At 44.0% G+C, this 25,863-nt stretch overlaps 2 protein-coding genes across 2 annotated transcripts in view; one reads left to right on the forward strand and one right to left on the reverse strand.

Moving 5' to 3' along the window:
- The first annotated feature begins 4,312 nt into the window (after positions 1–4,312).
- LOC115171151 (beta-1,3-N-acetylglucosaminyltransferase lunatic fringe-like) lies at positions 4,313–12,391 on the forward strand. The gene is made up of 7 exons (XM_029727692.1): positions 4,313–4,878; positions 9,332–9,380; positions 9,683–9,785; positions 9,902–10,052; positions 10,182–10,433; positions 10,548–10,633; positions 10,776–12,391. The coding sequence occupies exons 1-7, from the start codon at positions 4,447–4,449 to the stop codon at positions 10,840–10,842; spliced, it is 1,140 nt and encodes a 379-aa protein (XP_029583552.1). The 5' UTR covers positions 4,313–4,446; the 3' UTR covers positions 10,843–12,391.
- A 9,474-nt stretch (positions 12,392–21,865) lies between these two features.
- The window catches only part of LOC115171152 (protein tweety homolog 3), a 69,578-nt gene continuing 65,580 nt past the window's right edge, over positions 21,866–25,863 (reverse strand). Inside the window, exon 14 of the mRNA XM_029727693.1 lies at positions 21,866–25,546. Coding sequence (XP_029583553.1) covers positions 25,376–25,546 — 171 coding nt within the window. The 3' untranslated portion in view covers positions 21,866–25,375. The remainder of the gene's footprint in view (positions 25,547–25,863) is intronic.

The raw sequence follows: 25,863 nt of genomic DNA on the forward strand, positions 1-25,863 counted from the left end.
AATAGTAATATTTCTCAAACTGACCTCAGAACTGACAGAAATGCTTTACCTCCCCTTTGTGCATAGATCCTACAGTGGATGAGGAATATAAATAGCACCCTTCTAATCATAACCACCCCACTCAGCCCCCCCAGGCCCTCTCTATTCAGATCCCCAGAGATGTTCAGAGAGAGATCAAGGGCTATTGTGTTTATTGGTGGGTCTGTGGGCACTCTCTTGTGGAAGTGGAATACTCTTTACAAAGGGGATTTCATTTCATTGAAATTCAGCGGTAACATCGTTAGAAGGGCTCAGGATGGGATGGAATGGGGTACTGTATGGTGTGGTGGGGCCGTTTAAGGGGAAAAGAAGGTTTTATGTTTTTGTTGTTGCTGTTGCTGTCAGTGGAGGGAAGACAGGAGCAAAAAGGGGGATGGCTGGCATGAAGCTGGTATAGAGAAGGACGTTCACTTAGTACATTTCACCCGCCATTTTAACAACTGTCATTGTCTCAGGAGTCCAAGGAGCTGTCTGACCGAAAGCCTTTTTAGAGGTGGGACGAATCTCCTGCAGAACCAGGAGAAAGAGCCTGTTGATCCAAGAAGAATGAGGGCCAGAGAGACAACCCCCTCTCCCTGGTTTCTTATACTTGTTTTTTAGCTTCCTTTTTGTGAGCAGTTTTAAAAGATGCACAAAAGGACTTGTCGGCAGGAACAATTTAAAGTGAAAGGATTACTTCTCAGCAACATTTTGTGGTTTTTGTTTGATTAAAAGCCCACCTTTCAGTTTGTTTTATAGGGACATTTATGGAGAAAGGCTTACTGGTTCTTCTCCTCCATCTCACAGTGTGTTCTCTAACTGGTTCTTCTCCTCCATCTCACAGTGTGTTCTCTAACTGGTTCTTCTCCTCCATCTCACAGTGTGTTCTCTAACTGGTTCTCCTCCATCTCACAGTGTGTTCTCTAACTGGTTCTTCTCCTCCATCTCACAGTGTGTTCTCTAACTGGTTCTTCTCCTCCATCTCACAGTGTGTTCTCTAACTGGTTCTTCTCCTCCATCTCACAGTGTGTTCTCTAACTGGTTCTTCTCCTCCATCTCACAGTGTGTTCTCTAACTGGTTCTTCTCCTCCATCTCACAGTGTGTTCTCTAACTGGTTCTTCTCCTCCATCTCACAGTGTGTTCTCTAACTGGTTCTTCTCCTCCATCTCACAGTGTGTTCTCTAACTGGTTCTTCTCCTCCATCTCACAGTGTGTTCTCTAACTGGTTCTTCTCCTCCATCTCACAGTGTATTCTCTAACTGGTTCTTCTCCTCCATCTCACAGTGTGTTCTCTAACTGGTTCTTCTCCTCCATCTCACAGTGTGTTCTCTAACTGGTTCTCCTCCATCTCACAGTGTGTTCTCTAACTGGTTCTTCTCCTCCATCTCACAGTGTGTTCTCTAACTGGTTCTTCTCCTCCATCTCACAGTGTGTTCTCTAACTGGTTCTCCTCCATCTCACAGTGTGTTCTCTAACTGGTTCTTCTCCTCCATCTCACAGTGTGTTCTCTAACTGGTTCTTCTCCTCCATCTCACAGTGTGTTCTCTAACTGGTTCTTCTCCTCCATCTCACAGTGTGTTCTCTAACTGGTTCTTCTCCTCCATCTCACAGTGTGTTCTCTAACTGGTTCTTCTCCTCCATCTCACAGTGTGTTCTCTAACTGGTTCTTCTCCTCCATCTCACAGTGTGTTCTCTAACTGGTTCTTCTCCTCCATCTCACAGTGTGTTCTCTAACTGGTTCTTCTCCTCCATCTCACAGTGTGTTCTCTAACTGGTTCTCCTCCTCCATCTCACAGTGTGTTCTCTAACTGGTTCTCCTCCATCTCACAGTGTGTTCTCTAACTGGTTCTTCTCCTCCATCTCACAGTGTGTTCTCTAACTGGTTCTTCTCCTCCATCTCACAGTGTGTTCTCTAACTGGTTCTTCTCCTCCATCTCACAGTGTGTTCTCTAACTGGTTCTTCTCCTCCATCTCACAGTGTGTTCTCTAACTGGTTCTTCTCCTCCATCTCACAGTGTGTTCTCTAACTGGTTCTCCTCCATCTCACAGTGTGTTCTCTAACTGGTTCTTCTCCTCCATCTCACAGTGTGTTCTCTAACTGGTTCTTCTCCTCCATCTCACAGTGTGTTCTCTAACTGGTTCTTCTCCTCCATCTCACAGTGTGTTCTCTAACTGGTTCTTCTCCTCCATCTCACAGTGTGTTCTCTAACTGGTTCTTCTCCTCCATCTCACAGTGTGTTCTCTAACTGGTTCTTCTCCTCCATCTCACAGTGTGTTCTCTAACTGGTTCTTCTCCTCCATCTCACAGTGTGTTCTCTAACTGGTTCTCCTCCATCTCACAGTGTGTTCTCTAACTGGTTCTTCTCCATCTCACAGTGTGTTCTCTAACTGGTTCTCCTCCATCTCACAGTGTGTTCTCTAACTGGTTCTTCTCCTCCATCTCACAGTGTGTTCTCTAACTGGTTCTCCTCCATCTCACAGTGTGTTCTCTAACTGGTTCTTCTCCTCCATCTCACAGTGTGTTCTCTAACTGGTTCTTCTCCTCCATCTCACAGTGTGTTCTCTAACTGGTTCTTCTCCATCTCACAGTGTGTTCTCTAACTGGTTCTCCTCCATCTCACAGTGTGTTCTCTAACTGGTTCTTCTCCTCCATCTCACAGTGTGTTCTCTAACTGGTTCTCCTCCATCTCACAGTGTGTTCTCTAACTGGTTCTTCTCCATCTCACAGTGTGTTCTCTAACTGGTTCTCCTCCATCTCACAGTGTGTTCTCTAACTGGTTCTTCTCCTCCATCTCACAGTGTGTTCTCTTTTAGCTCAACCAGTCCTTTTGATGTTGGGTAAAAAAGAGGACTAGAAGTATAAAGGTTGTATCCATACCAATTTACTCCGGTTTACTTAGCTCAACAATAGAAGTGGTGGGGTAGGGCTTTAGCTAGATGACGGCAAATAAGGATAGTCAGTGTTAGAATATTCTTAATATGACTTTAAAGCTAACCCCTATAACCAAAAGATGGTTTGACATGATTCACATGCTTTTTCACATCAAACAGTTTTTTAAATTTAGAAACATGAGATTATAATTCTCATCCAATAGTTTGCTTGGTCCATTGGCCATTCTCTGGTCTGAGACTGAGGCTGGTGGGAACGAGTGTGGGTATTCAGACCTGTCACTACCAGCTGCACGGCAGTCGGTCTGCTGGAACTCATGTCACGTCTAGGGGTCAGCCACCCCACTGGTTGAGAGACAGAATTTAAATAACAAGGGCTGAGGAATTGCCAACTGTTTAAAGCCCTTACAAGGTCAATGCAGAATAATTGCATTTGCTTGGCTGGTGAACAAGCTGTCCAAACTTGGCAGAATTTGAATAAGTTCACAAAGAATTTCATTGAGGAGTCCAACTTTTTATATCTGGGAGACATGTAAGACGTTGAACGTAGCCAAATGTTCCAGAATCCACCGGTTCTAAATGGAAGTTTCCAATGGTAGGCCTAATCAATCATTGGTTACAGAGCAGGATTATGAGTTCACAAACTAAAGAAATGCTTAATTCACAAGGACGTATGTTTAAGTAGCCTAAATATAATCAAGATTTATTCAATTAGGCACCATCTGTTGTAGATTATGAGGCTCAGATGTTCTTTCCACAAACAGGCCAACTAAAGCCAGATAGGTTTGTTAATTATTCAAGCCTATTTGAAAAATGCTACTTTTCACCACCACCAGCTGCAGACAAGGTGCTAACTGAAAGCATTAACAATGTCCACCTGCTGCTTTCTTAGAGTAAATCTTTCACTCTTATCTGTAACTGCCATGGGACTTCCCTGTTAAGGAAAACCATAGGATTTGATGCCATCCTTAATCTCCTCAAGCTAATATTACTTCTTTATTCAAATGTATATGTCGCATGCTCACACAGAAACATATTTGATGTTCCATTTACCAAATGACTATAAAGGCCTACTTATAGTAGATTCAAGAACAAGCAAAGTGCCTATAGAAAATAGCTGTAGGCTTAGCAGAATGTGAAAACTTTGGCGGGCAAGGAATTCAAAAGTAACAAGGGGCTTAAATAATTTATTTCACACACACGCGCGCGCGCACACGCACACGCACGCACACACACACGCACACGCCTCATGTCGTGGGCGTGTCTACGATTTAGATCTGCCCAGGGGGAGAGTCTTTTCTCAGCGTCCCCACAATATAGCACAATGGCACATTACAGACCGCCCATGAGGCGTGGCTAGCTTGAAGGGCAGGTTATAAAGTTGGGCTAGGACAAAATTGCATTGTATTACAATAATGCAGACGCACGGGACGGCTGTTTAATTTCGTTGTTCTATCTGGAGAGAATTACTATATGGACTTTCAATTTAGGTGATTCTCAGTATACAACTACATATTGTAGTTTTGACATATATCAACATGTCGAAAAGTTATGGTAAGAAAACGGTTATCTCTATAACCAGTGCAGGATTCACCTGCCTTATGTTGCTCTTGGTGGTCGCGCAGCATCAAAGAGTTCAGGTAGATGAGGTTCCAAACCAGAGAGAGATGGGGACGCGCTCACTCCAGAGCATGGACACCTTGGCTACGGACGGAGTGAAGGCTGTTCAGCAACAGGTCAACACGGAGGGACAGGCAAAGAAAGGATTCTCTGCGTATTTTTCCAAGTTGACCCGGGGACGGAGAGAAGCAGACAAGCCTGCAGGGTCCGCTCAGTCAGCGACAGACGCGTCCCCCGCAGAGGACATCAGTGCAGATGACATCTTCATCGCTGTCAAGACCACAAAGAAGTTCCATCAGTCTCGACTAAATCTCCTTCTGGATACCTGGATCTCTAGAAACATGCAGCAGGTAAGCCAACAATACTACATTATTATCAGAAGAATATTGTTCATGGACATAGCCTAGAATAAAACAATCACATATTTCCACTAGGTTTCCTTTAGTAGGCTTAGGCTAGGCAATTTACCATAGGACAAAATGCTTTTACAAAATAGGCAAAAAAACTAATATTCTCCCATAAAATATGCTTCACAACAAGCCACCAATGAGAGTTAAGTGTTACTGCTGACCCGCTCAAACATCTGTTCCACTCATGTCAGGTGAGATGGGTGATAACTGTTTGTTCCTGAACTGTCCATGTTACCCTCTTAATTATGCAGAGTTCCTTAGGCTCTGTCACTTTTTATTCTTCCTTGAGTGATGCCCCTGAGAACATAGGGAGCAGTTTCAAGCCTCTGCACCCCCCTCGTTTCCCCTCTTTTTCACCCCCTCTTTTGGGAGTCCCTGTGAATGCCCTGGTGCAATGTATGTCTCACAGCAGCAGCTCCAGTGCTGTCCCCTCTCCAGGGCTAACAAAGCGTCTTTCTGAAGGGGGAAGAAAAGCTTTCCCAGCCCCCTTGTCTCAGTCGCTCCATGGGAACGTGGGAGCTGAGTCTGGGTCAAGCAGCCAAGGGGATGCTTGGGACAAAGAAGTGCATATATAGGGAAGTTTGTGCTGGGAGTAACACGCTGAGTTTGAAAATGCAGCCCTGAGAACCAAGCTCTTTTAGGCTGGTGCACAAAGGCACTCACAGCCGTAGTCGAGAGGAAACAGAGGCTAGTCATAGTGATTTTATCCACTACCCAGAGTTGTCACGCAGATTTTTCAAAAGTCAATTAAATTCTCCTCGGGCACAATCACACATTCTTTATCCACCTTCTTTTGAGAACTCTTCTCTCCATCCCAAGCCAAACCCCACTCTGTTTTGGGTGTTTTGAAGGTTAGTCATGGCAACACTGTCTCTCTTTGTATGCAGAGGAAGTGGGGTGAGAAAATGGAACTTTGAACACATAAGATGCATCACATGATCAAATACAGTAGCCCATTCAAAAAACTCCCTCCAAAGTCCCTCCATTCTATAATGGTCTGTGGTGCGTTTTCTACATCCAATACAGGGAAAGTCTAGATCTGACATCTGTCCAAGTTCTTAAACTAGCCCCCCCCCCCCCCCCCCCCACTCCAGGACAGGTTTATGCTCTGTAAGATGGGCTGTCAATAGAGTTTGGGGAGTAGCAGTTTACATGGCCATTGAGTGTGTTGTGCTTACTGTAGTGGTGGATGATGTAAGTTAACCCATCTCAGAGAGAGAGAGAGAAAGAGTTAACAGCAGGGTTTAATCAGGCAGCTGGTGGAAGCCAGCGCAGGCATAAAGAACAGCCTGGGCCCACAATACAAATGGGAGTTCCTGGAGGAAGGCTGACAGGTGGCCAGAAGTTAGAGAACAAAGGATGGTTCTAATGCCAGTCATAGGAATCAGGTCATTCCCAGCACATATGGACATCTGCACCCAGGCTATATGATACTGCTCAATTGATGAACACCTGTGGAGCTCAGCTGACTGAATCCAGTTGATCATGTCTGTAGCTGGTATCTGAAGCTGGTAGAGATATCATGGCATTCTGCCAGCAGGTGAGGCCTAACTAGAACTGTTCACTGAGCAGATCAGAGCCCTGATTCGTATTTCCAGCACAGGATATACACTTTTTCTGTTTCCTTAAGCCAACGGACGTGCTATCAGATAATGTTTACATGTAAATAGAGGGTAGATCCAATCTGTGATTACCATGATAGAATTGTGGCTTACTGTGTCTGGCAGAATAATTTATCTGATTTAGTATTTTGGTCAGAAGTTAGTTTTTTATTACATCAAACGAAAGTAGTTATTGGTGGAAAAAATGATTTGGTTCAGAGAGTAGTTGGTGTAGTGAAAGGCCCAATTGTTTTTTGTGAGTCATAAGTTAGTGAGTAAGCAAAAGTACTGTGACATAATATGATAAATACTATGTTGTTTTTTTACAACTTGTTATTATGCACGGGTTGTTCAAATAGTAGGCCCTTGTTTCCGGTGTTTCAGCAGATTTCCCCCCTTGAACAATGCAGCTTCCCTAGTGAGTGAGCCTCAAAACAATGAGAGAACAAACTGTGCAGCAACAGCATTCTCTGGCTTGTAGTACTCTGGGCTCTGCAGTACATAACTAGCTATGAAACACAGGTTGAAATCTAGCTCTAAACTACACATCAATGGGCATTATAAGGGTATTGACTTTGGTTGTGTCTGGACAGGACAGCTGGTAGCCTGGCACTGGCAGTGACGTCATAGTGGTTTGATATGCATTCCATTTTTAATTTAAATTATACCAATTTGCCAGCACTCCCAAAACGAACGTCTGTACGTCTGGCAGTTTGGAAGAAGACTTGGCTCCATTGTTGAGTTAATCAAATAGCCCTTCACAGTATGAAGGAATGAGTCTGAATATCTAGCTGGTCAGAGAGTGGGAAAGTGTCATTGTGTGTCTGTAGGTGGCCTGTTCTCTGTCCTGTACTGTAGTCCACACTCCCGTGACTTTAGTGCTGTGCCAAGGCTAAAGGGAAGGGAGAACGTGACATGGTTGAGTGAGGGGGGGTGGGGGGGTGCGGAGTAGGTGGTTGTTGATGGAGGGAGATGAGTGGAGGGGAGTGCAGTCCGTGCCCTTCCTTCCCGGAGATCTAGAGACAGCCAGCCAGGCACCATGCTCTGCTCAGACTGGGCTTTGCCCGGCCTTTCTTTCGCGGGGAGGAGTGCAGCCCCCCCCCCCCCCCATTTGTGGTTCAGACAGTCATCATAAAAAAAAGGTTTATTCTCCTCACGGGGCAGGACTTAATATTTATGAAACCATGGGGGTAAATTAATTAGTATTCCATTTGAGTGACTTCTTTAATGTTTCAGTTAAGACAAAAGCCATTTAGCCCTTTGGAGACTTGTCTTTAGTCAACTGCTGCAGCTGTATGCAAATACCAGCAAACATAGTTAGAATTTACCCAGTGGAGGCCCTTAACCAGCATGAAAACACCCAGCATTGTTCTATTGAAGAGGGACAGCGTATGGGGTGGTGAGAGAGAGGGGGAACGGGGGATGGGTAGGAGCTTGAAGTGGGGGTGAATGACCACACACAGATTTCGATTTACTAATCAGCAGTGAGACCCCCCCCCTCCATCAGCCCCTCTCGACCCCTTTCTGTCAGTACCCTGGCCGCTCTGGCAGCTGCCTCAGTGATTAGGCTATCCTTTCAGCGGGACTTAAAGCAAACAGCGCCAGCCTCTGATCCCTTTACCAGTGAAACCACCACCCTTCCTTAACCAAACACAGGCCCAGGGCCTTGCAGCATCCATCGCACAACATCTGCTCCCTGTTTGTTGGGCAAACCAATCAGATAAAGCTTTGGCACCGATGGCAGATAGTACTGAAGTGTAGAAATGGGAGGGGAGTTATTAGATAAGTGAATGTCTTTGTCTTATCGCCCTCTGGCATGAACTCAGCCAGCCCCACTGTTAAGATACAGATCTCAGATGGCTGTTGCTGCTCAACAGTCAGTGGCAGCAATCAATTAGTGGGAATGTGGGGTTGGTTCAGTTATAATAAACTGTTGGGAGGTCGCGAGCAGCGAGAAAGGGTAGGAGGGAGTGGGGCTGAGTGGGCGCTGCTACCTGGCGTGTTGGGGCACGCGGCGGAGATAAGGCAGGTGCTGTCTCACAAGGGGGGAAACGTAAACGGGCAACGGCAGACACACACAAACAGGCAACGGCTGACACAAACAGGCCATGGGGGCTCTTTCATCAGCCCTGTCTGACTGAGGAAGAGCTGCCTAGCACCTGCTAAGCCCTACCCACCATAAAAAAACTCCTAATCCCTACCTGCTCTTTTAAGTGTGCCACTGAGGCTGCCTTTTGTTGTTAACTAAACACCAGCCTGCAGTATTCTAACCTTGACAGCTTTATTCTTTGGCTGCTTAAGACCTTACTCTGTGTCACTCAGGTGGTGCTGAAATTATCATTGGTGATGTCCCCATTGATATCTGTATGATGGCCATCGATTTATATTTGTATTTCTAATCAACATGTTGGAGCTAGGGAGTGGGTACAGATCCAGAATGGAATTGGGTCTTAATGGTATTGGGGTTTAGGGGGGTGATGGTTGCCTCCCTCTTTGTTCTATGTCTGGGATACTTTTGGGGGGCCTGCACAGTTGCCATGGAGAGAGGGGAACCTTGCATAAGAGGCCTTTATTAGAGTGGGGCTTGTTTAACTCCGTGTTCTCCACATGCATAAACGACAGCTGATAGATGTTCATCACACTGAATTCAATGTGTAGTGAACAAGGACATCAGACATACTGTAGTTTGGACTCCAGTTGATTCTTGTGCCACCACTTGTTCTTTGAGGGGCTTTGATTTCATGGATTTCCACTCCCACAACGTGATCTGATGTATTTTCCCTCCATTTCAGACATACATCTTCACAGATGGAGAAGATGAGGAGCTGAAGAAGAAAGTTGGTGAGTTTGGGATTTTTTTTTAGAAACATTTTAGTTCTCATTTTATATTTATCTTAACCTGAACAGTAGCTGGGATTAGTTCATCATTAAACGTCCAGATTTGATAGTGAGAAACCAAGCCCCTATTTTAATCCCCATGGAATGTGTTGCTTTGAGCTCCTGGGGCTTGTAGTCTTAGTGCCAGGTGGTGTTAAACTGTGTGGAAAAGGCTCTAACAGCACTATAGTTACAATTACTGGCATTAACTAGCTAGTAAGGTACTAGTTTGTAACTCACAATCTCCTCCCTCATTGTTCCTATAGGGAGTCACGCCATCAACACCAACTGTTCAGCAGCACACAGCCGCCAAGCTCTATCCTGCAAGATGGCTGTGGAGTACGACAAGTTCATTGAGTCTGGGAAAAAGTACGTGTCTATTTAAAGTGATGAATTTACCCAGGCTGTATGTCATTCTAGACTTGATCGTGATTATTGTTCTAATTGAAATATTGTAACGCTTTAACAATGTTTTCCCCTCTTAGGTGGTTTTGTCACGTGGATGATGATAACTACGTTAACATGAGGACTCTGGTGAAGCTGCTGTCCCACTACCCCCACACCCAGGACATGTACATTGGCAAGCCCAGCCTGGACCGGCCCATCGAGGCCACGGAGAGGCTAGGAGACAAGATGGTAGGTGGACTTAGTCCTCCTGGCCTATGACAACTTTTCAATTGGATATTAAAAGTTTGAGATGCTTCAGAAGGGTTGCATAACAACAACCTAACATGCTCGCTGTCTCTTTTTTTAATTTTCTTCCAGAGACCAGTAAACTTCTGGTTTGCTACTGGGGGAGCCGGCTTCTGTGTGAGTCGAGGCCTGGCTTTGAAGATGAGCCCATGGGCCAGTGGCGGCCATTTTATGAACACGGCAGAGAAGATTCGTCTGCCTGACGACTGCACCATCGGCTACATCATCGAGTCGGTGCTGGGGGTGCCTCTGACCCGCAGTAACTTTTTCCACTCCCATCTGGAGAACCTCCAACAGGTGTCCAGATCTGAACTTCACAAACAGGTGAGATGTGAACGTGTGTCCGTCCGTCGTTTCACTGTGAGAATAGAGTTTCAGCATTTATCAGAACTTATTGGGCAGTGTTGCTTATTTCTTTCCCGTATTTGCTTATTCCAGATCACATTGAGTTATGGAATGTTTGAGAACAAGAGGAACATCATCAATATGAAAGGGGCTTTCCCAGTGGAGGAAGACCCATCAAGGTGAGACATTACCCTCTGCATGACTACTAATACATAAATGGTGATCCTACTCTACTTGAACTATCTTGACTGTAAAGAGGGTATATCTTTTTTTCTCTGTTAATCTAACCTACATGTCTCTCTCTCTCTCCTTGTGTTCCAGGTTTAAGTCTGTGCACTGTTTGCTGTACCCAGACACCCCTTGGTGCCTGCTTCAGGTTGCCTACTAGGTGACCGGCTCCTTTGGTATCCTCGTCCCCGCCGTGCCTCGGTATCTGAAAGGCTGGTGGGGACCCGTGTTTGGTATCGGACTGTGATGTCACTGTATTTTTGTTTCAGTGGCACACGGACTCCGATAGTTTTACTGGGCTGCTGTGCGGCCCGCCTAGGGACGTTTCCTTCCTGTGTGGTGTCTTGGCTTCCTCCCCTGGCATAGGGGCAGAGGAGCCAGGCAGGCACTTAGTGGGAAGGAGCTTTCAGCATTATGGCTTTGCAGGCAATCAGTGCGTTGTGTTTTAAATGTTGCTTGTAAATGTATTTGCAATTCTTATAGAATGTACTACTTATATATCCAAGCCTTTTGCCAGCTTTACATGATTAATTTGTTGAATTTCCGTTGAATTATTTGCCTTATTGTTCAATTTCTTTTTGTTTCTTCTGGGTTTTGGAAGCCATTCAAGGCGATCCTTTTAGGTTCTATAGAAATAATCAGACGGTCAGAATTTCTGAGATTGTGGAGGAAATGGTTTTCATTTCGGGATTTTTGGTTGTAGTTTATTTTTTTGTTCATTTCAGAAGACTCCGGACAAAAACAATAATATGAAGATATTTTGGTGCTTTTTGTTAATGATTTGTCAGTGTTATTACTAATATGATTTGAGCTGGCAGAAGGCAGTTTTCCAAATGTGCCGTCAGGTTCTAAAATCTGAGGTATATCAGGAATAAGCACTTTTTCCCTTATTGATAGTTTTAAATGAATGAATTGACAGAACTGACGTCCTTAGACATGTTTCACAGCTGTGTTAAAACCAACGGATGTAATGACATAAACCCCAAAATATCAATATCTCTAGATTTGATTGTATTTAATAACATTCCTTGCATTTGATAAAATCAGGGAAAATAATATATAGCAAAGATATTGATTTTTTTTTAATGTTACAATCAACTGTTGATTTGTTTGAAGATGTTCTTATTTAAAAAAATTGCACAGCTGGGTTTCAAATGAACTTTTGCTTGCTCTTGTGAAGTAGCTAAATTACCGCCAACTCTTCCACTGAGAGTTTATATTTACCTTTTAGATTACCATCAACACATGTAATACTCTCTGATACTTTTTTTGCACAAAATGGATTGATGGAGAGCCATGTACACTAGTCTAACTTATTCCTCAGTGAGTATGCGGGTTGGTTTTGTTTTGAGCTTTGCAAGAGCAACACCAGTGTTTACACATACAGAGGTGTTGTTCCTCTGTAAATGACCCATATTGGGTAGGATTGTATATGTTAATTATAAAGCAGTATTTGTGTACTGTGCCTTCTTGTTGAAATGCTAAATGTGTATATTGAGGATTAGAATGTAAATGATTTTGATGACCTGGACATGTTTTTTACTGCTTGTTGTAACTGCGCTAAATGGCTGTTATTTATCCTCCAGTATCTGGATGGTTCTGTTTGCTTCTCAGGGATTATGATCAAATCCTGATGTTATTACCGTAGGAACCACTGTGGTGCCTGAACATGACGCTTTGAAATAAAGTTGGATAACCGCTGAGAAACAGTCTTTGTTTCGTATTTTGTTTTCTATTGCATTCCATTCATAGCATGAGATTACAGATCTACTTCGTCATAACGGTTAGAATGGAATAAATCATCCTTGTGTTTTACAGATAGTGTGTGTGAACAAAATATCAGCTTATTCAATCACGTCTTTATTATTTAGAAGGGATGAAATAGGGTGTCATAACTTACCATGATTTTATATGTAACTGTCTGTTAGAGGGCACACCCAGGCATGACGATTTAAAAACTATCATTGTGAACTCGGTCATCTCTCTCAACCATGCCAAAGAAAAGGGCGAAATGGTAATGCCCAAATGCTTATGTACTCTGTCTAAAGCTCTGTGCTTGTCTCACTAAAGCATTTAGGCAAACAACCTCTCAGTGAGTCTGAATGTTGGCCGAGGCCCAGGGTGTAAATTATAATGCTAATTGGATGCACTTAAAAGCCACAACTCAGACTTTTATTTATTAGTCTACAACACTGGGTATGGGAAAGGACATTGTTGCAATCGAAAGGATTGCGAGAAAATAAACAGAGAACCGCAGTTTTCCATGTGTCACAATCCCAATTCCACTGAAGTGATCAGATGTGACATTTCTGTGTCTGACAGATGGAGCCACTGCTTTTCTTCAGACATTAGAATTCTATGCAGAAGATGGAAGTCATTCATCATACAGTGTGACACAGAGCCTTGGGAAAACAGTTTGGCAATGATGAATCGTGGGTAACGCATTGTGTATCCCATATTGTACCCCTCTTACTGTACATAAACAGTAGCCCTGCCTGATCTGAAAGATATTCGACCCAACAACGCCCATCACTCAACCAATGCAGTCTCACCTATAACATAGTGCAGAAAAGCTTCTCAGAAGTTTTCCTCCCTCTCGGTTTTGAAATGACTGACCACGGTAATGTTTCTGTAACCCTGTGAGTCAGACCAGACTTTAGAGCCAAAGCTATAGGAGATCACATTACTCTTCAATTAAGGATTTGTTATTCATATGAAAACGTTGTTTTTCCTAAGTGAAAGATCAAACCGCTCTCGGTGCCGAAGAAGACATGTTATTATGAGGACACATCCGCGACTTACCACTTAATTGTTCAAGAGTTTATATACTTTAGCCATTTTGATGCTGTTCACATGGGTCCAGTGCCAGTAAAGAACCCCTTACTTCCTCTGGGTTACAGTCAGGATACAGTTTTACCCAACCAATAGCCACTGGTTAAATGAATATGGTTACTTGAGTGATGGCTTTAACATGCCTATGTCATATAATACATTTCACCCTCAGTTCAAACCTCCATAAAGATTGGGGGGTCAGTTATCATTTCATGTGTCACTGGAGAGAGCACAGAGAGAGAGAGAGAGAGAGAGGAGAACACAGAGAGAGAGAGAACAGAGAGAGAGAACAGAGAGAGAGAGAAGAGAGAGAAGAGAGAGAGAGAGCTTGATGACAGATGTTTGTTTGTAACTGAGCTTCATACACATTAATGGACTGTAACTTTTCCCACTATATATCACCAAGCCAAGCAATGATTATGGCTTTGTGGTCTGGATGTTTTCTCTGGTAATTTGTCTCAAATGCTCAGCTTCACTGATGGGTCCTTTATCCCTTCACATGAAATGTTTTCTAAATGGACAAATGACTGTAAATGTGAAGTTGGTGTGTCAAAAGATGAAAATATGCTTTGAGAGATAGGGCTTCCATTCAGTGGGACTGTAGCCTGAGTGTATGAGACAGACAACCTTAGACGTGTAGTTACAGACACAACAGCAGGTGACAGATGACAAACAGAAAGACATGGAACTGGTGAGAGGGTTATCAGAGAGCAACAACAGGATGCTACAGCCCTGTAACCTCATCTCTTCTGGTGACTAGACACAATGTTGAAACAGAACCGGAGGGATGTTGTGCCTCATCCTGTTATCACTGATAAAGATTTTAGGAACCAAACCAGTCCACTCTCCAAATTCCGTTTTTTTAAATGATGAATTGTCTGCGTTGTTGATGTTTCTCCACACACTGATGCCAGTCGACACTCGATCTCCAGTCTTCCTTGTGTTAGCTTCTCCAGAATTGTGTCAGTCAAACTGTCTGCCCTCACCGTACTTGTGGCTTTAACCCTGGGCGTCTGATGCATCTAGTCTCTGTCTGTCTGCTCTGCCCCTCTTTTAATGATAGTTAGTTCTGAGAACTCCCATGTGGCAGTTGACATGAATTCATAAGTACTTTAAACACACATGGACTTAAGGTTTTATATTTGTTTTGACTGGTTCCCCTCCACTTCAGAAGCTACAGACTGTCTGAGTTCCGCCTTTTCCCAGACGGTCCATTTAATGGGTGCTTCCTGTCTAACAAAGCTCCCAACCTACTTGAGAATGCGTAGGCCAATAATAGAGCGAGTAGGATTACAAACATTACAACTATAACTATACTGCTCAAAAAAATAAAGGGAACACTTAAACAACACATCCTAGATCTGAATGAAAGAAATAATCTTATTAAATACTTTTTTCTTTACATAGTTGAATGTGCTAACAACAAAATCACACATAAATAATCAATGGAAATCCAATTTATCAACCCATGGAGGTCTGGATTTGGAGTCACTCAAAATTAAAGTGGAAAACCACACTACAGGCTGATCCAACTTTGATGTAATGTCCTTAAAACAAGTCAAAATGAGGCTCAGTAGTGTGTGTGGCCTCCACGTGCCTGTATGACCTCCCTACAACGCCTGGGCATGCTTCTGATGAGGTGGCGGATGGTCTCCTGAGGGATCTCCTCCCAGACCTGGACTAAAGCATCCACCAACTCCTGGACAGTCTGTGGTGCAACGTGGCGTTGGTGGATGGAGCGAGACATGATGTCCCAGATGTGCTCAATTGAATTCAGGTCTGGGGAACGGGCGGGCCAGTCCATAGCATCAATGCCTTCCTCTTGCAGGAACTGCTGACACACTCCAGCCACATGAGGTCTAGCATTGTCTTGCATTAGGAGGAACCCAGGGCCAACCGCACCAGCATATGGTCTCACAAGGGGTCTGAGGATCTCATCTCGGTACCTAATGGCAGTCAGGCTACCTCTGGCGAGCACATGGAGGGCTGTGCGGCCCCCCAAAGAAATGCCAACCCACACCATGACTGACCCACCGCCAAACCGGTCATGCTGGAGGATGTTGCAGGCAGCAGAACGTTCTCCACAGCGTCTCCAGACTCTGTCACGTCTGTCACGTGCTCAGTGTGAACCTGCTTTCATCTGTGAAGAGCACAGAGATCCAGTGGCGAATTTGCCAATCTTGGTGTTCTCTGGCAAATGCCAAACATCCTGCACGGTGTTGGGCTGTAAGCACAACCCCCACCTGTGGACGTCGGGCCCTCATACCACCCTCATGGAGTCTGTTTCTGACCGTTTGAGCAGACACATGCACATTTGTGGCCTGCTGGAGGTCATTTTGCAGGGCTCTGGCAGTGCTTCTCCTGCTCCTCCTTGCACAAAGGCGGAGGTAGCGGTCTTGCTGCTGGGTTGTTGCCCTCCTACGGCCTCCTCCACGTCTCCTGATGTACTGGCCTGTCTCCTGGTAGCGCCTCCATGCTCTGGACACTACGCTGACAGACACAGCAAACCTTCTTGCCACAGCTCTCATTGATGTGCCATCCTGGATGAGCTGCACTACCTGAGCCACTTGTGTGGGTTGTAGACTCCGTCTCATGCTACCACTAGAGTGAAAGCACCGCCAGCATTCAAAAGTGACCAAAACATCAGCCAGGAAGCATAGGAACTGAGAAGTTGTCTGTGGTCCCCACCTGCAGAACCACTCCTTTATTGGGGGTGTCTTGCTAATTGCCTATAATTTCCACCTGTTGTCTATTCCATTTGCACAACAGCATGTGAAATGTATTGTCAATCAGTGTTGCTTCCTAAGTGGACAGTTTGATTTCACAAAGTGTGATTGACTTGGAGTTACATTGTGTTGTTTAAGTGTTCCCTTTATTTTTTTGAGCAGTGTATATTTAAATCATGAAATCCCCCCCAAAAATGAACAATGTAAACACCAGAACAACTGGTGCCTTGATAATGAAACATGAAAGCAAACCTGTTAAACACTCGAGGTAAGATAGTTGCAAAGTGACTCACTCTGACTCATTTGGTGGACACATTCAACAGTTAATCCAACTATCATTTTATCTACAGAAAAGTGTCAGAGATGGCTATAGATGGTGATGATCTGGAACTGTCTGTATCCTGCTGATAAGACACTTTAACACCTCGGAGAATCTATAGCCTCATAGGTGTGACATCTTGCACCTCCCTGCTTGCTGTTGGTTCAGATGTGTCAAAGTACACACACATTTTTTTTTATTAGGGAGGTCTGCCTTGTTTTCATTCATACCCACTGGGCACACACTGGTTGAGTCAATGCTGTTTCCACATCATTTCAATTCAATTATTTTTATTTATTTAATTTAACCTTTTTTTTAACTAGGCAAGTCAGTTAAGAACAAATTCTTATTTACAATGACGGCCTACACCGGCCAAACCCGGACGACGCTGGGCCAACTGTGTGCCGCCCTACGGGACTCCCAATCACGGCCGGTTGTGATACAGCCTCAAAATTACATTGAACCAATGTGGAATAGATGTTGAATTGACGTCTGTACCCAGTGGGTATTATCTCCATTTATGTGTGAATTAATAAATGACTGTGTGACAATGGAATGGCCTTGGGCAGTGGGGCAGTGGTGGTGTGGAGTAGGAAACTCCTACAGTGATGTTCATGGTGAATCCTGGCACAAGGCTAAAATCTGGCATGGTATGGAAGGCGTCCAACGTTGGAACAACTGCCAGGAGACAAACATTCCACAGTGCGCCGGGGATTGCGGAGACGCTGGTGACTGGCACACTGTCACCGTGGCTTTCCCCTGCAGATCACCCACCCAGACAGTCTCCAATTAACAGCCCACGGTGTCTGTAGGATTAGGAGTTGCTGGAGTGGCAGGACGGTTCTGTATAGCCCCACTGGGAGGGAGCACTCACAGCAACTGGCTGAGGGCTTAATCCGCTTTCTCAACATGTACTCAAAAGCTGGGAAGGCTGTCTTTACCATAATCCAGGTATCACATATCTCTAGAAGTGAAGGCTCGCTTGAACTACAGAGTGTCAATTATTTTTCAAGACACTGTCCTTGAACAGACTATAGTGAAGATCCAGCCTTAGAAGTGTGCTGCAGACTCCTCCCAGACCAATCCATCTATATACCGTAGCCTCTTGAAAGGTCCATTGGGTAAGGTAATATATAAGGGACCTTCTGCAGTGTCCCACAGCAGGCGAAACAGTTCCTGTGTGTTCAGCCAATAGCTTGATCTCACCCATCCATTCCACACCGACTCGGAATGGCTGTGCCTGTAACTCATGATTATTGAGTTATTTGATCTGAGTGCTGGGCAATTAATTCCTGTTGGCACAAGCTGTAATTGAATTATCCATCAACAGTCTTATAGTGACAATGATAATGTACTCGAACACTTTCCATGACATTGTCCTAAATTGAATCATCTGAATGATCTGAAAACATCCACTTATTTCATCAAAGACATGAAAGGCAGTCCCGCCTATTCCGCACTCATATACCATTGCTGCCCTAGGCCCAAAGTACTTTCCTACACTTAAAGAAACATACACTGAGTATATAAAACATTAGGAACATTTCCTCTTTCCATGACATAGACTGACCAGGTGAATCCAGGTGTAAGCTACAATCCCTTATTGATGTCACTTGTTAAATCCACTTCAATCAGTGTAGATGAAGGGGAGAAGACAGGTTAATGAAGGATTACGCCATTCATAGGGTGAATGGGCAAGACAAAAGATGTAAGTGCCTTTGAACAGGGTATGGTAGTAGGTGCCAGGCGCATCAGTTTGTGTCAAGAACTGCAACGCTGCTGGGTTTTTACCACGCTCAACAGTTTCCTGTGTGTTTCATGAATAGTCCACCAACCAAAGGACATCCAGCCAACTTGACACAACTGTTGGAAGCATTGGAGTCAACATGGGCCAGCATCCCTGTGGAATGCTTTCGACACCTTGTAGAGTCCATTCACCGAAGAATTGAGGCTGTTGAGGTACAACTCAAGGTGTTCCTAATGTTTGGTATACTCAGTGTATAAGGAAGCTCCACTGTGAGGGAGAAACGCTAACTCTATTAAACTTGGGGAACAAGGATTAGCTCATGAAGTCAGTACTGTATGCCCTGGGGTTTAATACTCTTCCCACTCGTGTTCTACAGTAATAACATTGGCACATGCAGGGCTATTGAGTGATGCTTGGGCCCACACCCTCTGCGTTAACATCATAACAGTAACAGCAGAGATCAGTATTTCAAACCATGCTACTATCAGATATGCAAATATCCCCGTCAGCTCTTACACCCCAGGTTGTGTCGCGTAAAGACATGCTGGATGTTGGGGAGATGAAGACGGACCATCTTTACCAGTTGAACACTAGGTTGACATGTCTATAGTAATTTCAGCCCCATTACAACACATTCTGAAATGTACACAAGGAAGGAGGCCTGATCTTACTGTATAACACCAAAGGGATCTTCAGCAGATATATGCAGGAAAGATTGATTTGATAGTGGAGGCAACAAAATAGAACATTTCCTTTACACATGTAGGGAAACAGTCCTAACTTAGGGACTCAAGCACACATTGAACTGAAGAAATTTGGTTTCTTGTGTAAGTGAGTTAGGGGTGTGCGAGACACAAGCTTTTGCATGGAATGCAAATCCGGATGCAAATGAATTCTCTGGACAGAGCAACTTCTCCAGGCCTCTGCCCCGGCAGACACTCAGAGATATATGACTCCAAGCTACGAGTGTTGACTGTAGCTTGATTACTGCCATGTATGCCTCATAGCCACCTGTCCGGAGATTTTCAGTTAAATACAGTATATTACAGCTATTGCATAATGCTGTTTATTCATAACCTATACCAAATCCAACTAATGCATCTGTGATCTAGGATTACTGTTATAGGTGTGCCACACTTCAAATGGGGCTCAGTTCAATCATTCCATTGCCGTATTTATATATTAGGCCTAAGAGCCAACCATCAAACAACCAGCAACAAGACAATCGTCACCACAGAGGAAGACCCGTTCCTTGTAGCGATATACAAGTCTCCCTGCCTTCTAACACAATAGCTCGTTCTGTAAATGCCATTTCCAGCCATTGTTGCTTCTACAGGAGGAATGTGGCCACATTCACGGCAAGTGTGGCAAACTAATGTGAAAATGTACCTTGTTAAACCAGAGGTGGTGGAAAAACATTGGTTCAAGACATTAGTTTTGCCCAGGAGGCAAGACGGCCCTCAAAGCCTAGGAACGAAAAGGGATACGGTTTAGATCAATGTAAAAAGTAGGACAGTGAGAGGGAGGAGGGGATTTGCTTGAAAAGTTAACTACCCTGCACCAATACCAATGATTGCTTTTGAAATGACTGGTTTTCCACACAGCCATGGAATAAAAGGTTAGGGAGGGGATAACAGAGTAGCTCCAGCGATCCCTCATTCCCCCTCCTGGTGTGTGTGGGATGTGAGTAACACAGACACCCCCCGCCCCCCAAGGATACAGCTGCCTCTCTCTTTTGAGTCCAGCCACAAAGGAGGGACAAGCAACCCGCCCTGTCTCCTTGACTCCCGGGCCCTCCCATGACTCCAACTACAATGTGCCTGGTAGGACGTCCTTCCAGTCAAAGATGCCCAGAGACCTGCATTCACTGCTCTTTGCCAGGCTCAGTCCCACAGGACAGTACTGTACATTGTGTTAAAAAAAGGGTGGATGAGAATACACAGACATCCTCTAGAATTAGACTTTTCTAATTCTAGCTAAAATGGATAACAACTTAGAGAGGCATGTACACTAATAGGCTTCTTCCGTCTGGTCTGTCATGCAGCTGCTCTGAGTCCTGGAGAGATAGCTGGGGTTAGAATCCTCCAGAGGAGAGTTAGCTGTGCTAGTGTAGGAGCATCTGGCTACGCGCCCAGGCCCGACTCAGGAAGTGTCTGCTGGGGGTCAGAGGGCCCTGGCACCATCTCGCCCCGCTATTCAGCCCTCCACCTCAATGCATTAGCAATGCATTCCTCCAATCCAACAATGGGGAGTAATTCAATTTCCCCAAGAGTAAGACTGTGTGAAATGTCATTAGCGCGCTCCTTCTCGCTGAATACATTTCCGGTGCATTTGTGAAAAACTTGGCTGCCTCTTCAGGAGAAACAAGACTATTTAAACACCGTTCTGCTTTGTTTCTTTACTTCTCAGTCAAACTGAAACTTTGCGAAGCAGGGAAGGAAGGAGGTAGATGTGGTTGCTATATATTCAGACAAGAATATTGAATTAGAATAAATTTTTTTTAATTCAGAGAATATCGTAAGCATCATAAACCATTTACATGTAAGACCAAATAATATCATCTGATAGGCATCGTCTCCATGCATACTTAACGTATATCCTAAAGGGTTACCAAAAAGTTCACATCTGGTGTGAGATACTAAATGTACCTTCCAAACTGATGACAGTGCAGTGAGTGGCCAGAAGGAATGGACAGCTGCTGAGTTCTTCTACTTCTCCAGCTGTTCACTTATCATCATCCTACGATCCAGGAAAAAGTGTTGAACAGGTTTCTTTGTTCATACTATGTTGGAAGAACACATGACAACCGATTTGATTTAAAAGGATTTGTTGGACATTTCTGTCATGTTTGTGAAATTAATGTATCGTAAAGGCTGAGTTCCTAACATTACATTTGTTGTAACATGGGATGAACAAAATACTAGGATTAAAGTACTTTGGCTCATGATCTTTCAGGATCGAGGGACCATTCACTCCTCCATCCACGTTTCCATCCCTCCAACCCCCCTAGACTAGACAGGACGCCAGTCTTGGAGAGACAGCAGCTGCCTGACGTTCTGCCCTACAGGAAGGAGACAATGCTGGACGTCTGTGCTGTTTGACACTGGCCTCTCGCCTGCCGTCGGCCCAGTGAGGTTACACAGACAACGCAGCCTTTCTCCTCCAGTCAACAGGACATCCAGACCTATAGCCTTTCAATCTGCACATCACAGAAATACATTTCAGCTATATTACTGCCTGTAACAAAGCCTGATGTGTTGAACATCAAAATACTTGTATCAACAAACCACCATCACCTCAGAGTACTATGCAGATATATTTACTGAGACACTGTGCAGTTCTGCTGTGACTAGTAGCACTAGGTAGCAATGTCAGCCAAGTGGAGCAAGAAATCTGTTATCTTTGTTCTACCATTGATAGCTGCACATAGCCTACATTATTTTACAGTGGAAGCCTAAATTAAAATCAAACTCTCGTATAAATCATGCATTTCTGTCCATTTGAAAACAGTTATGATCAATATTGTCTATTCTTCACTACATGTAAAGACAAGTCAGGGTTCTACAGGTAAGGTTGGTTTAATCTCAAAACACAGAGTTCAAGCTCAATAAAACCACAGGTTTAACATGTACAATATTTTAGTAATTGCTTTAAAATAATATAAAAACAATGAGTAAATCTACAGGGAAATGTTATGAAAACAAAGCAATGAAAGACAAATTATATCGTATTCACATAAAAGAAAAACCTTTTCTGCTTGCTACACATCGTAATATATGCAATGAACACTAAAAAGAATCAATGGTAAATTACTTTTTTGTTTTTATGAAGCAAAAAGAGATATCACAATGACAAAGAAAATGTTAGCTTCACCAGCTCATTTAGCAAACATGTTTTAAAGGGATACTTCAGGATCTTGGTAATTAATGCCCTTTATCTACTTCCCCAGAGTCAGATGAACTTGTGGATAGCATTTTTATGTCTCTGCGTGCAGTTTGAAGGAAGTTTCTAACTAGCGTTAGCGCATTTGCTAGTAGATACCATACACTTCCACTCATTCAGCTATCGCTAGTTAGCATTGGCTCGCAGATCTACCTCATACTGGATGCAGAGACGGTGGTCTATTAGTTCATCTGACTCTGGGGAAGTAAAGGGCTTAATAGCCAAAATCCTGAAGTATCCCTTTAAAGTCTGTATATTGGTCTAGCATTACAATATTAACAAAGAGAATATGACTACTCTAAAACAGTAAAAATGCATCATTACTATCATAAATGGTCTTTCACACAGAGAATAAAAGAACAAGACATTTTCAGTTCAAAATGTAGGGCTCATTTTCCTCATTTGGTTGCTCAGGCAACCACAGTGCTATGAACTGTACAAACAGGCCTAAGTGAGACATTTAAAAAGATCATAGTAAAGGTAAGGTGTTGCGTTTGGTTATTGGCACAGTCTGAAGAAAGAACCACACCTCTCATATTGATTACAACGCAGAACAAAGAGGCGCCAAGAGAAGCGCCGGTAGCAACAACGTACAACAATATTTCACTCTACGTTTGAAGGGGCACCATGCTTTAGGAGTCCACAGAAAAGTAGGATGCTCTTGCTGAAAAGGTAAAATGGTACAAATGAACCTGTGTCACTACAGCATTTCTTCAATTTACCCATTGTGAAACAACTCCTGCAGTTTCATTTTTTCTCTCCAAAATAGTTCTTTATGCCAAAACACATCTTTGTGACAATGAAATGCTGGTGCATTAGGATGTCCATTTTGCAGTTCTCATGGCTGTTGTAACATGCATAATTGTACACTAGAATACATGTATTCTACCCCTCTTCAGATGAAATACATACTAATTAATGTACACAGCCTCCAGATACGGGATGTAATGTGATGTTACAGTCTGTGACTATATCCATAGGGTTCAGCAGAGGAGAACATTGTGAGGCGGTCAGAGATCTGTTGGGAGGACAGGAGACTGGCAAGCAAAAACACCGACCACTGTACGCAGAGGAACACCAACACAAGATGCCTGGCTAATAGAAGAGCACTGCAAATTATATTTTAATTGAGTCTTATAATGGTGGAGGAAAACTCCTCTTTTGTTTTGTCTCTCAGCAATCAGGAACCAGTCCTCATATGTCTGTTGAAAAGAAGCTTGCTCTTCCGTTAGTTTCGAAATGTTTCCTTTCCTCGTCTGAATAGTCTTCCGTTCCGTTTGAGAAGAAAACCTTACCATAGAAGTGTGAACATTTTGTTAAGCATATTCTCAATTAACCAAACTCTTCAATGTAATGAGAATGACAGTTCTGATAACAGCGGTCTATGGTATTGTTGAGGACAGCGTGTCCCACCGTTCACAGCTGCTCTTCTTTAGTGAGCTTTATCCGTCTTTTCAGTTCACACCATCCAAGAGCAGACGCTGGAATCGAAAATAAACTTGTTTTTCACAGCAAAAATCTCCAGTTCAAAATCCATGTAGCTTCAGTCATTTTTCAGGAATAGTGGCATACTGTATCACTCCAATGAAAAACCTCCCTCCAGGGGGGACAACAGCCACAAACATGCAGGTCAGGACTAATGTAAGAGTTAAGAGGTCCCAGTCTTTTCCAGTCATAGACCCACTACTGTAAGACATTATGAAATAAGATAACTGGTCCCACTCACAGTGTGTTTGTACAGACAAATGCAATAACAAGCTGATGTCTATGTAAATAAGAAATCAGTAGTCTCTCATCTTGTTAGACAGTAGTAATGATATGTCAACGTGATCTCGTCAAGACACATGGATTGAGAGACCGGATAATACAACTGATGTTAATGCCCTTTCCTCGATCAGGCGTTCTACTGGTCGTGTTGCAAGTCCTCCAGATAACAGGATTACATGAGGAACTGAGATGTTTCACTATTATGAAGAACACTCACACGGAACGCTTGAGAAACACTGGTCTTTGTCTTTGAGACATATCAGTGCCATAGTATTGTTGAGGTACATCCAACCGTGGAGGAACCGTGCCTGGATCCCTACTTGCTATGACAGAGGCTTAGTTCTGTAAAAGTGTGTGAGGGAACAGTAGTTTCTAGGCCTTTCCACAGCTCTCTGTGTAAGGCATTGCTCAACATCTCCTACAGCAATGAGAGAGAGAGTACAGTACGTAGCAACATATTGAACAAAATCACTATCAATAGCAATCAGTGCTAGCCTAGATATTCCCATAACGGTCTCAGTCCTCACCAAAGCAATGGCACTTTAGTTTCATTATTTAGTCAGGTGTTCTCTCCTTCACAGCACCATAACTAGTGCTTTTTGCAGTGGTTAACACGGTGACCATTTGATTGTGGATATCTCCTTCATACAATATTAAATACAGGGAGACACCAAAAGTGGCAGACAAATAAAACCAAAAGATGTTGTTTGAGCAACATATCCTCACATAAGACAGTATCACTCCGTTCAAGATGATATTTGGTGGACTGAGCAGACAGAGGAGAGGAAAAGGAGCAGAGATCGTTCATGAAGAGCTGGAGGCCAGTTGCCTCATTAGTCTGTATTGTCCCTGGGCCACGAGGATGGCCCAGCACTGAGGCGAGGCGGTGGTAGGGGGTAGCAGGGGAACAAGGGCCACCACTCAGTCAGTCCACTAGCAGCCCATGAAGCAGATGGCAGTGATCACACAATGCTGGAAATAACCTCCCACTGGCCCTCACCATGCACTGGCTAGCTGCTCTGCTGTGGCCCAGCCCAGACTGGCCATGTGGAAACATCATGAAAGGGCCTACGGAAAACATTGTAATGACGACAGAACTATTTAAATGATGCGTCTGCCTTGCGCGTTCCTTTCTTAGCTCTGCCATCAAGCACACTTCAAAAGACATATTTGGCTCAGATGTTTGAAGTTGCTGGGGGAGAGGGCTAGTAAGAGCGAAGAGGAAAGGAGATTGAGACTGTAGCCTGGATGAGGATGGAGATGACGTCACAGAGATGTTGAGGGGCATTGGAGAAGAGGTTCCAGAGGCTAGGTGGTTCCACACTGGTGTGTCTGTTGGTGGGTCACGCCCCGGTGTTGTCTAGAGCTGTGCCGCTGGGTGATGTGGTGGGCGGTGTGGAGTGTGCTGTCGTGAGTGGTGTGCAGAGTCGTGTTCTTGGTGCTGTGATGGGTGCTGTGGAGGAACGGGGGTGGAGGTACTGGGACCCGGTCCGCTGTTGGCCAGGTACTTGGCCCTCATGCTGGAGGTGTACTGTTGAGAGAAAGAGAAAAGTAGGCGTAACAAAACAGCATGGGATGACCCGTGTATTCACAGATAAAACATTTTCATCCAATAGAGAACTATAAAAAAATGGAAAAGTCATGAAAGGGCCTCCGGAAAACATTGTAATCTAGACAGAAGTCTTTACATGTTGCCTCTGCCTTAGTGGTGTATATTTGATATTTTCTATGTTTGAAAGTGCAGGTCTTTGCCCTGACATCAAAAAAGCAATACTAATGTAACAAGCTGAGAACAGTTCACCTTAACAAATCAATAGAGAGGGTTTGGTTTTGAGGGCTGGAGAATGA

The sequence above is a fragment of the Salmo trutta genome, chromosome 32 (genome assembly GCF_901001165.1).
Source record: "Salmo trutta chromosome 32, fSalTru1.1, whole genome shotgun sequence".
NCBI classification, from domain to species: domain Eukaryota; kingdom Metazoa; phylum Chordata; class Actinopteri; order Salmoniformes; family Salmonidae; genus Salmo; species Salmo trutta.